Source organism: Nothoprocta perdicaria, unplaced genomic scaffold (assembly GCF_003342845.1).
Source record: "Nothoprocta perdicaria isolate Ctin4 unplaced genomic scaffold, notPer1 scaffold_26, whole genome shotgun sequence".
Lineage (NCBI taxonomy): Eukaryota > Metazoa > Chordata > Aves > Tinamiformes > Tinamidae > Nothoprocta > Nothoprocta perdicaria.
Genome location: NW_020455488.1, coordinates 5,875,937 through 5,886,166, shown reverse-complemented (window position 1 = coordinate 5,886,166; position 10,230 = coordinate 5,875,937). Strand labels below are relative to the sequence as shown.

Below are 10,230 nucleotides of genomic sequence, written 5' to 3'. Positions count from 1 at the left end.
GTGCGGAGCAGCCGCGGGCCCCGTGCTGCCCGCGCCGCCGCCGGGCCGGGTCAACCGGGCCGCGTGAGCCCTGCGAGGGAGGCGGGAACGGCGGCGGCGCCGGGACGCGGGGCTGCGGGCAAGGGGGGGCAGGGGCCTGGGGACAGCAGCCTGGGGACACGGTGCTGCTGCCTGCGGACATGGGCACACCGTGCTGCGAGCAAGGCCGTGGGTGCCGGGACATGGGGACACGGCACCGCGTGAGCCTGCAGGGTCAGGGACATGGGCACGCGGTGCTGCGGGCAGGGTGGGAGCCACGACATGGGCACACGGTGCTGCTGCCCGCGGACATGGGCACGCGGTGCTGCCGTGCGGGGCCGCGGGTCCCTGGACACGGTGCTGCCGTGCGGGGCCGCGGGTCCCCGGACATGGTGCTGCCGTGTGGGGCTGTGGGTCCCTGGACACGGTGCTGCCGTGCGGGGCCGCGGGTCCCCGGACATGGTGCTGCCGTGCGGGGCCGCGGGTCCCCGGACATGGTGCTGCCGTGCGGGGCCGCGGGTCCCTGGACACGGTGCTGCCGTGCGGGGCCGCGGGTCCCTGGATATGGTGCTGCTGTGTGGGGCTGTGGGTCCCTGGACACGGTGCTGCCGTGTGGGGCCACACAGGATGTGGCCCTGCTGCACGAGGCCGGGGGTCCCGGAGCCGCATGGGCACGGGCAGGACGAGCACCGCTGCACAAGGACGGGGGTCCGTAGCCGTGGAGCCCCGGTCCCTGTGCGGGTGACCGTGCGGACGCGGCAGTGCTCCGTGAGCACAGGGCTCTGGTGGCCGCGGGGACGCGTGTGTGTGGCTTCGCGGTACACCGCGCCGCTGTGCGAGGCGAGGCGATGGCTGGTGGCAGCCCGCACGGCTGATGTGTCCCCGCAGCCCCCGGGATGAAGCTGAAGAAGCAGGTGACGGTGTGTGGAGCTGCCATCTTCTGCGTGGCCGTCTTCTCGCTCTACCTGATGCTGGACCGGGTGCAGCATGACCCCGCGCGCCACCAGAGCGGGGGCAACTTCCCACGGGTGAGGCAGCGGGGGCGGCGGGGCCGGGCCGCGCCGGGACACCGCGCTCACCGCCCGCTCCCCTCCAGAGCCAGATCTCGGTGCTGCAGAACCGCATCGAGCAGCTGGAGCAGCTGCTGGAGGAGAACCATGAGATCATCAGCCACATCAAGGACTCGGTGCTGGAGCTCACGGCCCACGCGGAGGGGCAGCCACCGCTGCCCTACCACCCCGCGAATGCCTCGTGGGCGCTGCCCGCCGAGAGCCGCCCGAGCTTCCTCTCCGTCTCGCCGCAGGACTGCCAGTTTGCCCTGGGGGGCAAGGCACAGAGCCCAGATGTGCAGGTGCAAGGCCACAATCCAGGCCTGGGGCTGGCGCTGGGGCAGGGGCTCCTCGGGGCCCCAGCTCTGCTGAGCTGGTTGGGTGCTGCCGGACCGGCTTGTCCATGGGGCCGGTTCTGCGCATCAGGGTCCCTTTTGCCCGTGTCTGTCCCACTGAGCCCTGTGCCCGCTTTGCAGATGCTGGCCGTGTACTCCCTGCTGCCCTTCGACAACCAGGATGGCGGTGTGTGGAAGCAGGGCTTCGACATCACCTACGAGCCCGGCGAGTGGGACGCTGAGCCCCTGCAGGTGTTCGTGGTACCGCACTCGCACAACGACCCCGGTGAGCTGGCGGGCACCAACGTGCACCCACCCACAAGGTGCAGGCCGCTCTGTGCCGTGGCCTTGGCAGGGTCAGGTCCCGCTCCGTGACGGCCCCGCCTATGCCGACAGGTTGGATCAAGACCTTTGACAAGTACTACTACGACCAGACGCAGCACATCCTCAACAGCATGGTGCTGAAGATGCAGGAGGACCCGCGCCGGCGCTTCATCTGGTCCGAGATYTCCTTCTTCTCCAAGTGGTGGGACAACATCAGCGCGCAGAAGCGGGCTGCASTGCGGAGGTAGGACTGCCTGCCCGGGCCCGGCTCTGCACGGTGCCTACTCGTGCTGCGGCCCTGCTCGAGGGGAGGCGCTGGGTGCCAGCCAGGAGTCCCTCGCCCGCCAGGCCTGCTGCTCCGYGTCATTGCGGCACCTGGGCCCGCAGACATGGGCAGCGGGGACTGCTCCTTGCTGTGGAGAGGGGCTGCGGTCGGGGCCTCCACCGGCTTCGTGCTCTGGAGCTGGCTGGGGCTCACCCGACCTGATCGTGTCTCCTGTGTGTCCCCTTGAAGGCTGGTTGGGAATGGGCAGCTGGAGATGGTGACGGGTGGCTGGGTGATGCCTGACGAGGCCAATTCCCACTACTTTGCCATGATCGACCAGCTGATCGAGGGGCACCAGTGGCTGGAGAAGAACATCGGTGAGAGCGGGTGGGATGCAGGGCCGGGCTGAGGCACCAGCGCTGGTCCTGGCACGAGCCCCCCGTGCAGCCAGGCCCGGTGCTCAGGCCTGAGCGGTGCCTGTGTCCCCAGGCGTGACGCCCCGCTCGGGCTGGGCCATCGACCCCTTTGGCCACAGCTCTACCATGCCCTACCTGCTAAAGCGCTCCAACCTGACGGGCATGCTCATCCAGCGCGTGCACTACGCCATCAAGAAGCACTTTGCCGCCACCCAGAACTTGGAGTTCATGTGGAGACAGACGTGGGGTGAGGGGCCGTGTGGGGGTGGCTGCAGGGAGGGGATCTGCCGGGGCCCCGCGGCGGCGGGGAAAAGCTGCGACCTCTGTCCTGAGTGCCAGGAGGTGATGAGTCTGCTTGGGAGACCTGGTCGTGTTTCTGCTCTGGGGACAACCCCGGGGTGTCTGCCCAGCAGTGCCAGTGCCTGGCCCTGCAATGAGGCTGTTTCTGTGCTCTGAGCTCCAAACAGGCCAGAGTGACTGCGTCCGGGCTGCTCTGCCCCGGCGGCCGCCCTGCTCTCATGTGCCTCGTGCCCGGTGCCTCGTGCCCGCTTCCTGCCAGGGGACAGGCAGGGCAGGGCCGTCTTCGGTACTCACCTCTCCTTGGTCCTGCAGACCCGGACTCCAGCACCGACATCTTCTGCCACATGATGCCCTTCTATAGCTACGATGTGCCCCACACCTGTGGGCCGGACCCCAAGATCTGCTGCCAGTTTGACTTCAAGCGCCTGCCAGGTGGCCGCATCAATTGCCCGTGGAAGGTGCCTCCTCGAGCCATCACCGATGCCAACGTGGCCGAGCGGTGAGTGCCTGGAGGGCGGGCAGCTCTGAGCCCCCCAGTCCTGCTCGTGGCCTCATCCTGGACCCTCGTTGCTCCCCRTGGCAGGGCCCAGCTCCTGCTGGACCAGTACCGCAAGAAGTCCAAGCTGTATCGCAGCAAGGTGCTGCTGGTGCCCCTGGGAGACGACTTCCGCTACGACAAGCCCCAGGAGTGGGACGCTCAGTTCCTCAACTACCAGCGCATCTTCGACTTCCTCAACTCGCAGCCCAACCTCCACGTGCAGGCAGGTGCAGGGAGGGCAGGGGCAGCCGGGGGGCTGCAGGGAGCAGCTCTTCACATGCCACGGTGCTCTGGGGCCACCTCCAAGCCTGGAGGTTGCCTGAGCAGCCCTGGAAGGGAGGGTGGGAGAYGCAGGGACTCCTCGCAACGCTCCGGGCTCTCCTGCAGGCACAGTTTGGGACGCTCTCCGACTACTTTGATGCCCTCTACAAGAAGGTGGGCATTGTGCCGGGCATGAGGCCACCGGGGTTCCCAGTGCTCACCGGGGATTTCTTCTCCTACGCGGACCGGGAGGATCACTACTGGACGGGCTACTACACCTCGCGGCCCTTCTACAAAAGCCTGGACCGGGTGCTGGAAGCTCATCTCCGGTGAGGGCTGCACGGGGATGCGCGGGACAACGGGAGCAGTGCCGGCCCGGAGCCCTGTAGGGCTGCCCGAGCACAAGCCCCGTCACTGCCCTTGGGCACCGCCGGTGCTGCGGGGCTGCAGCAGGGCCCGCGGTCACGGTGTCCCTGCGCAGGGGGGCCGAGGTCCTGTACAGCCTGGCGCTYGCCCACGCCCGCCGTGCCGGCACGGACAGCGGGTACCCGCTCTCCGACTACGCCCTGCTGAGCAACGCCCGCCGCAACCTGGGCCTCTTCCAGCACCACGATGCCATCACYGGCACCGCCAAGGAGGCCGTGGTGGTCGACTACGGCGTGCGGTGCGTGAGGGCAGCGGGGCAGCCGCGCGGCTGGCGGGGGGCCCTTGCGCAGGGCAGGGAGCAGCGCGGGGGTCCTGCGCGCCCCTCTGCCAGGCTGCGGGAGGGAGGACGGACCGCGGGACCTGCTCTGCCCTGTGCCCAGGCTGCTGCACTCCCTCGCCAACCTCAAGCGCGTCATCATCAACGCGGCGCACTACCTGGTGCTGGGGGACAAGGCCGCCTATCACTACGACCCCGCTGCGCCCTTCCTGAGCACGGTGAGCAGAGCAGCCTGGTGGCCCCGGCCCACCTGGTGCCCCTGCCCGCGCACCCACTGCAACGTGCTGCTCCCCCCAGGACGACACGCGCCCCAGCCAGGACTCGCTGCCCGACAGGACGGTGGTCAAGCTGGACGCGTCGCCCCGGTAGGGGCTGTGGGATGGGTTGGGGGGCGGTTGCTCACGTGAGGGAGGTTTCCAGGAGTCTGTGGAGCCGTGGGTGGGTGTGGGCGCAGGGGCTGTGGGTGCACACGGGGCGCCGTGGGCAGCTCTCCCTTCCGCCGCCTCCCCGCAGGTTCGTGGTGGTGTTCAACCCGCTGGAGCAGGAGCGCCTGGCCGTTGTGCCCGTCCTGGTGAACTCCCCGCACGTGCGCGTGCTCTCCGAGGACGGGCAGCTGCTGCCTGCCCAGCTCAGCGCCTGCTGGGGCTCGGCCACCGACATGGTGCCCGACGTCTATCAGGTAGGGGGGCCACGGTGCCCCTCCTGGCTCTGCAGCTGCACGAGAGGCCTCCCCCGACCTGCCCACTGCTCACAGCCCCACGGCACCCGGGGTCCTTGATGGGCCGCTGGCCCTGGTTCCCCTCGTGCAGCCCTGCTGGCACGGGGGGTTGCTCAGGTCCTCGCTGTCCGCAGGTCTCCTTCCTGGCCCGCCTGCCCGCGCTGAGCCTGCGGGTGCTGCAGCTGCACAAGGTGTCGGACGGCCRCGCCGCGCTCAAGTCCTCCGTGCGCCTCTACCTGCACGGCCGGGACCTGCCTGTGCGCAAGCACGAGGCCTTTCCCGTGCACGTCTTCCCGGCCGCCACTGACGACGTGTGCCTGGAGAACCAGCAGCTGCGGGCCTGCTTCTCGGGGCTCTCGGGCCTGCTGCAGGTAGCGCGGGCGGCCGGGGGTGGCCCAGGAGGGGACCGCGGCGCTGCCCCGCGCGGAGCCCTCACTGCGTGGCCGGCGTGTGCCTGGCAGAGCATCCGCCGAGCTGGGGAGGAGCGGGAGCAGAGGGTGAGCAGCGAGTTCCTCATCTACGGCACCAGGGCCTCCAAGGACAAGAGCGGAGCCTACCTCTTCCTGCCTGACGGTGAAGCCAAGGTCTGGGGGCGGGTCCCGGAGCCGGGCGCGAGGCCGTCCTGGAGGTGTCAGCCCCAGCACGGCCCTGCTGTCCCCGCAGCCCTACGCCCCCAAGGACGCCCCCGTGGTGCGCGTGACGGAGGGACCCTTCTTCTCCGAGGTGGCCACCTACTACCAGCACGTGCAGGCGGTGGTGCGGCTGTACAACGTGGCAGGTGCGCGGGCGCCAGGCTGTGCCCCAGGGCTGGTGGCAGGGCCTCTGTGTCGGGGGATGTTGCCAGGCCAGGCAGCGCTGGGCGATGCAGCCCCTGGGATCCAGCCCCTCATGTCTGCACACAGGGGTGGAGGGCCTGTCCCTGGACATGTCCTACCTGGTGGACATCCGTGACCATATCAACAAGGAGCTGGCCCTGCGCTTCAGCACTGACATTGAGAGTGATGACACCTTCTTCACGGACCTCAATGGCTTCCAGGTGTGCTGACCGTCCAGGGAGGGAGAGCGGCTGGGGCAGATGGTCTGTCCCCAGCACCCGGCATTGCTGGAGCCCTTCCAGCCCCAGCTCCCTTCCCTCGGCAGATTCAGCCCCGCAGGTTCCTGCGGAAGCTGCCGCTGCAGGCCAACTTCTACCCGATGCCGGCCATGGCCTACATCCAGGACACGCAGAGCCGCCTGACGCTGCACACAGCCCAGGCCCTGGGGGTGTCCAGCCTGGGCAGCGGTGAGGAAGCCCCAGCGGGACGTGGGGGGCCGAGCCGGGGGCGCCTGCCCGCTGAGCCTGGGGACAGGGGGGCGCAGGGCAGCGGGGACAGCGCTGAGGCYGCCTCTCCGCAGGCCAGCTGGAGGTGATCCTGGACCGGCGCCTCATGCAGGATGACAACCGGGGCCTGGGCCAGGGGCTCAAGGACAACAAGAGAACCTGCAACCGGTTCCGCCTGCTCCTGGAGCGCCGCAGCACCGCCAACAAGGTGCATGGGYGGGAAGGCTGGCATGGCAGCTTGTGCCCGGGGAGCCTGACCGCCCCAGGGAGGCATCCGCRGGGCGGCTGGTCGGGCTGTCCCCTCCCGCCTTCCCCTCCCGCCATCCCGTGGGGCTGTCCTGCGTGACTTGGGGCTGCCGGGGCCTGGGCGTACTGGGGGCTGGAGCAGCTCCGTCCCGTGCACCGGCCTCCTCATCGCCGCGTTCTTGTCCCTCTGCCTTGTGGCTCGCGATGCATGCTCCATTTCACCCACTCAGAGCTCCAGCTTCTTTTCCAAACTGGCCTCCGTGTTTAAAGCCTTGGGCTTCCCCGGCGCCAGGACTGGCAGCCCAGAGGTAACGGCCAGCCTGGCCCTGCTGTTTCTCCCTGTCTCGTGCACTAGCTGCTGGTGACTGGTGACTAGAGACTAGTCTAGCGAGGACCTGTAGCAGCCCCATAGTCTGAGCGTGGACGAGCCCGGGGCCCTGTGGCTGTCGGGCGCTGCAGCGGGAAGGGGGTCTCAGGGCGTGGGGTCCCTGTGCTGGCTGTGCTGCCGCTGGAGTGGGTTGAGGTGCGGGCACCGCGCAGGRCCCAGGCGCTGCCCCCGCGCCCGCTCTCACCCCTCGCCCGGCAGGTTCAGGACAGCCGCCCCGTGAGCTTCCCCTCGCTGCTGAGCCACTTCACCTCCATGCACCTGAACGCCGAGGCGCTGGTCCTGCCCGTGGCCCAGGAGAAGCCGCCCGCCGCCGCCCTGCGCTCCTTCCTGCCGCTCTCCAGCGCCCTGCCCTGYGACTTCCACCTCCTCAACCTGCGCACGCTGCAGGCAGAGGTGAGCGGGGCCCTGTGCGCTCTGGGGTCTCGTGCTCGCGGTCCCCAGCGTTACCCTTCACACCTCTGCTCCCCGACAGGACGATATGCAGCCCTCTGCGGAGGCCGCCCTGATCCTGCACCGCAAGGGCTTCGACTGCAGCCTGGAGGCCAAGAACCTGGGCTTTAACTGCACCACCAGCCAGGGCAAGGTAGGAGTGGGCAGGACAGCCTAGCAGGACCCATAGTGGCTTTGACTGCAGGGCTTGGATAGCGGCTGGAGGGCCACGGGCTCCCCAGCATTGGCTACTCTCTTGTGAAGGGTCCCACGGTGCAGCACACAGCTCTGCCCTGGCCCTGGCACAGCTGGAGCCCGCTGGTCTCCAAGAGGGGGCTCTGGAGCCTTGCACAGAGCCAGTGTCCCCCACGGGCAGGGCTGGAGCAGCGGGGCGCACTGAGACCCACAGGCTGCCACCCGCCCCTCCTCGCAGAGGGCAGCCGGGCCCTRGGTCGAGCTCACTCGCCGCCACCATCTCTCCGCAGCTGTCCCTGGGCAGCCTGTTCCAGGGGCTGGAGCTGAGCTCCCTGCAGCCCACCTCGCTGACCCTGATGTACCCGCTGGGCACAGCCCCCAACAGCACCACCRTCCACCTGGAGCCCATGGAAATCGCCACCTTCCGCATCCGCCTGGGGTAGCGTCTGTGCTGCGGGAGAGGAGCAGAGTGGCCACGGAGGGAGAGCGGCCGAGCCCGGCAGCGCCTGCGCTGCCCCCAGGGACGGGCCCCGGTCCAGCCCGGCACGCCAGCCCGGGCACAAGGAACCCAACCTGCAGAGGCTGCTGCCTTCTTATTTATTAGCCCCGTGTTCAGATAGATTTCAGACAGTGAACTGGTAGAGCAGGGCTGTGCAGGCTGATGGACGTGACCCGAGCAGCCGCGGCGGAGACGGCCCCGCYGCTGCGGCCAGGCCGGGCTCGGGGCCACGCTCGGGGCCCAGCAGGGAGGTGCACGGCCCCGTGGTTGCATGGCTGCCGGGGGGAGATGCCCCCGTGCCGGGGGCCGGGCCCCCGCGYGCAGCACCAGGAGCCTAGCAGGACTGGGGTGAGCTGGAGACGGAGCCGCACTGAGCTCGCCCGGAGCTTGTAGGAAACACGAGGCAGTTTCCAAGGGCCCTGTTCTGTGTGGTTTGTGTTTGCACAGGGCCAACGTGGGGCGGGGGCAGTGGGGCGCCCTGGGGGACGCGTGAGGCTGGCGCTGCAGGGAGGGCAGAGCGGGGCTTTCTGGGCAGCCCTGCAGCCTCCCGTGGGGCCCAGGGCGCTGCCCTGGGCACCCACACAGGCGGGATGCACGAGTCCTGCGGCTGCTGCGCCGGGAGCCGCGTCACCAGGAGCGGCCTCCCAGGTGCCCTGGGGAGTTGCCGCTTGCCACCGGCTCTTCTGGGACTAATCAGTGCAGTGGGGGGTCCAGGTGCTGCTCGGGAAGGGCAGGGCAGGGGGACTGCACCATATCTCAGCGTCCCGGGGTGGCCACCAGCATGGGGAGGGGTGCAGGGCCCAGTGCATAGCCGGGGTGCTGCTTGTGGGGCTGGTGCAGCGGGACGCGGGGCAGACGGGAGCTGGGAGCGGGGCCGTGGTGGGTGCAGTGACGGAGCAGCGGCTCCCATGCAGCTCGGCGCCTGCGCCAGCTCCTGCGTGCGGCGGCCGCCTGGGCTGCTGCTGCCCGGCCCCGGCGCAGCCCCTTTAGTGCAGTGAGCAGCTCTGGCCTCCCGTTAATGGAGCGGCTGGCRGGGGGCCAGTCTACTCGGCACAGGGGCCAGCGCCTCCCTGGCCACACAGCCCCCAGATGAGGTATCACTGCAGCCTGACAGCAGCCCTTGTCCCCGCAGCCCCGTGCTAGCTGCTGGGGACAGAGAGGACAGTCCCCAGCTGAGTGACGAGGGCCCAAGTCCCCTGGGAGGGTGGCAGGACCCAGTGCCCCGTGGCCCCACCGTGGGGCTGGCGATGATGCCTCCGTCCTGCCTGGGCCCGGAGGAGCTCATTAGCGATGCTCCCGCCTCTGGTCCCTGCGGAGCGGGGCAGTAAGTGCAGGAGGCTCTAATGGCTCCAGGAAGCTCTTGATGGAGCCGTGATGGAGGCGGCAGCAGGAGGGGCTGCGGTTTCGCCTCCAACAGCACCAGGGCTGCCGCTGCCCCCACTACAGCCGGGAAGATGCTGAGAGGGGTCCTGCTGGGGCTGCTCCTCTGCGTGGCCTCGGGCCCCGGGTTCCTAGGCGCAGGTAGGGACCCAATCCGCCCTGGAAAGGCACCAGCCCCGATAGCAGCCCCTGGGCCAGCACAGCCCCTTGGGCGGCGGGGTCTGCCCTGTCTGGCAGGTCCCAGATGGGGACAGTGCTGGGGAGCTATGGGCTGCATGTGGCAGCCGGGTGGTGCTGTGGGGACATGGGGGATCAGGGGCTGTCAGTGCAGAGCAGCCGGCTGCCTGCGCCCCGTGCACAGCTGCGGCCCCCAGGGGTGTGGGGGTGACGGGTCGGGGGCAACGGGCATGGGGAGGGCTCTCTGATGCATCCCCCGCAGGCGCCATCCGCAACCCGCAGCTCTGCGAGGGCTACGCGGGCCCCGACGGGCGCTACCACCGCGGCTTCCAGTGCCCGCGGCTCGGCGACCCGCCCGGGCACCGCTACTGCTGCCGGCCCGGGCCCGGCCCCGGCGCCCTCAAGTCCTGCTGCGGCCGCCCGGCCTGGGAGGCTCCGCCCGGGGGCAACCACTCCGCAGCGCTGCCCCCCGCGCTGCTCAGGTGAGCGCGGCCGGAGCGGGGGAGCCCCGATCCCCGGCACCGTGGGGAGCCCCGATCCCCGGCACCGCCGCCTCTGAGCACCTCCTGCGCAGGAACCCGCTGGCGCTGCCCGTCGTGGGGCTCTACGGCCTCCTGGTGCTGCTCCTCATGGCCATCGACCTCCTGCACTTCCACCGGCGGCAGCGC

General features: G+C 70.0%; 1 protein-coding gene across 1 annotated transcript; it reads left to right on the top strand.

Moving 5' to 3' along the window:
• The first annotated feature begins 880 nt into the window (after positions 1-880).
• Positions 881-7,990, top strand: MAN2A2 (mannosidase alpha class 2A member 2). The gene is made up of 22 exons (XM_026040582.1): positions 881-1,046; positions 1,115-1,369; positions 1,544-1,688; positions 1,799-1,970; positions 2,241-2,368; positions 2,481-2,654; positions 3,020-3,206; positions 3,291-3,468; positions 3,633-3,835; positions 3,988-4,170; positions 4,313-4,427; positions 4,507-4,574; positions 4,723-4,888; positions 5,062-5,298; positions 5,389-5,511; positions 5,591-5,705; positions 5,830-5,963; positions 6,068-6,209; positions 6,323-6,456; positions 7,081-7,275; positions 7,355-7,465; positions 7,797-7,990. The coding sequence occupies exons 1-22, from the start codon at positions 915-917 to the stop codon at positions 7,947-7,949; spliced, it is 3,450 nt and encodes a 1,149-aa protein (XP_025896367.1). The 5' UTR covers positions 881-914; the 3' UTR covers positions 7,950-7,990.
• Positions 7,991-10,230: the final 2,240 nt, after the last annotated feature.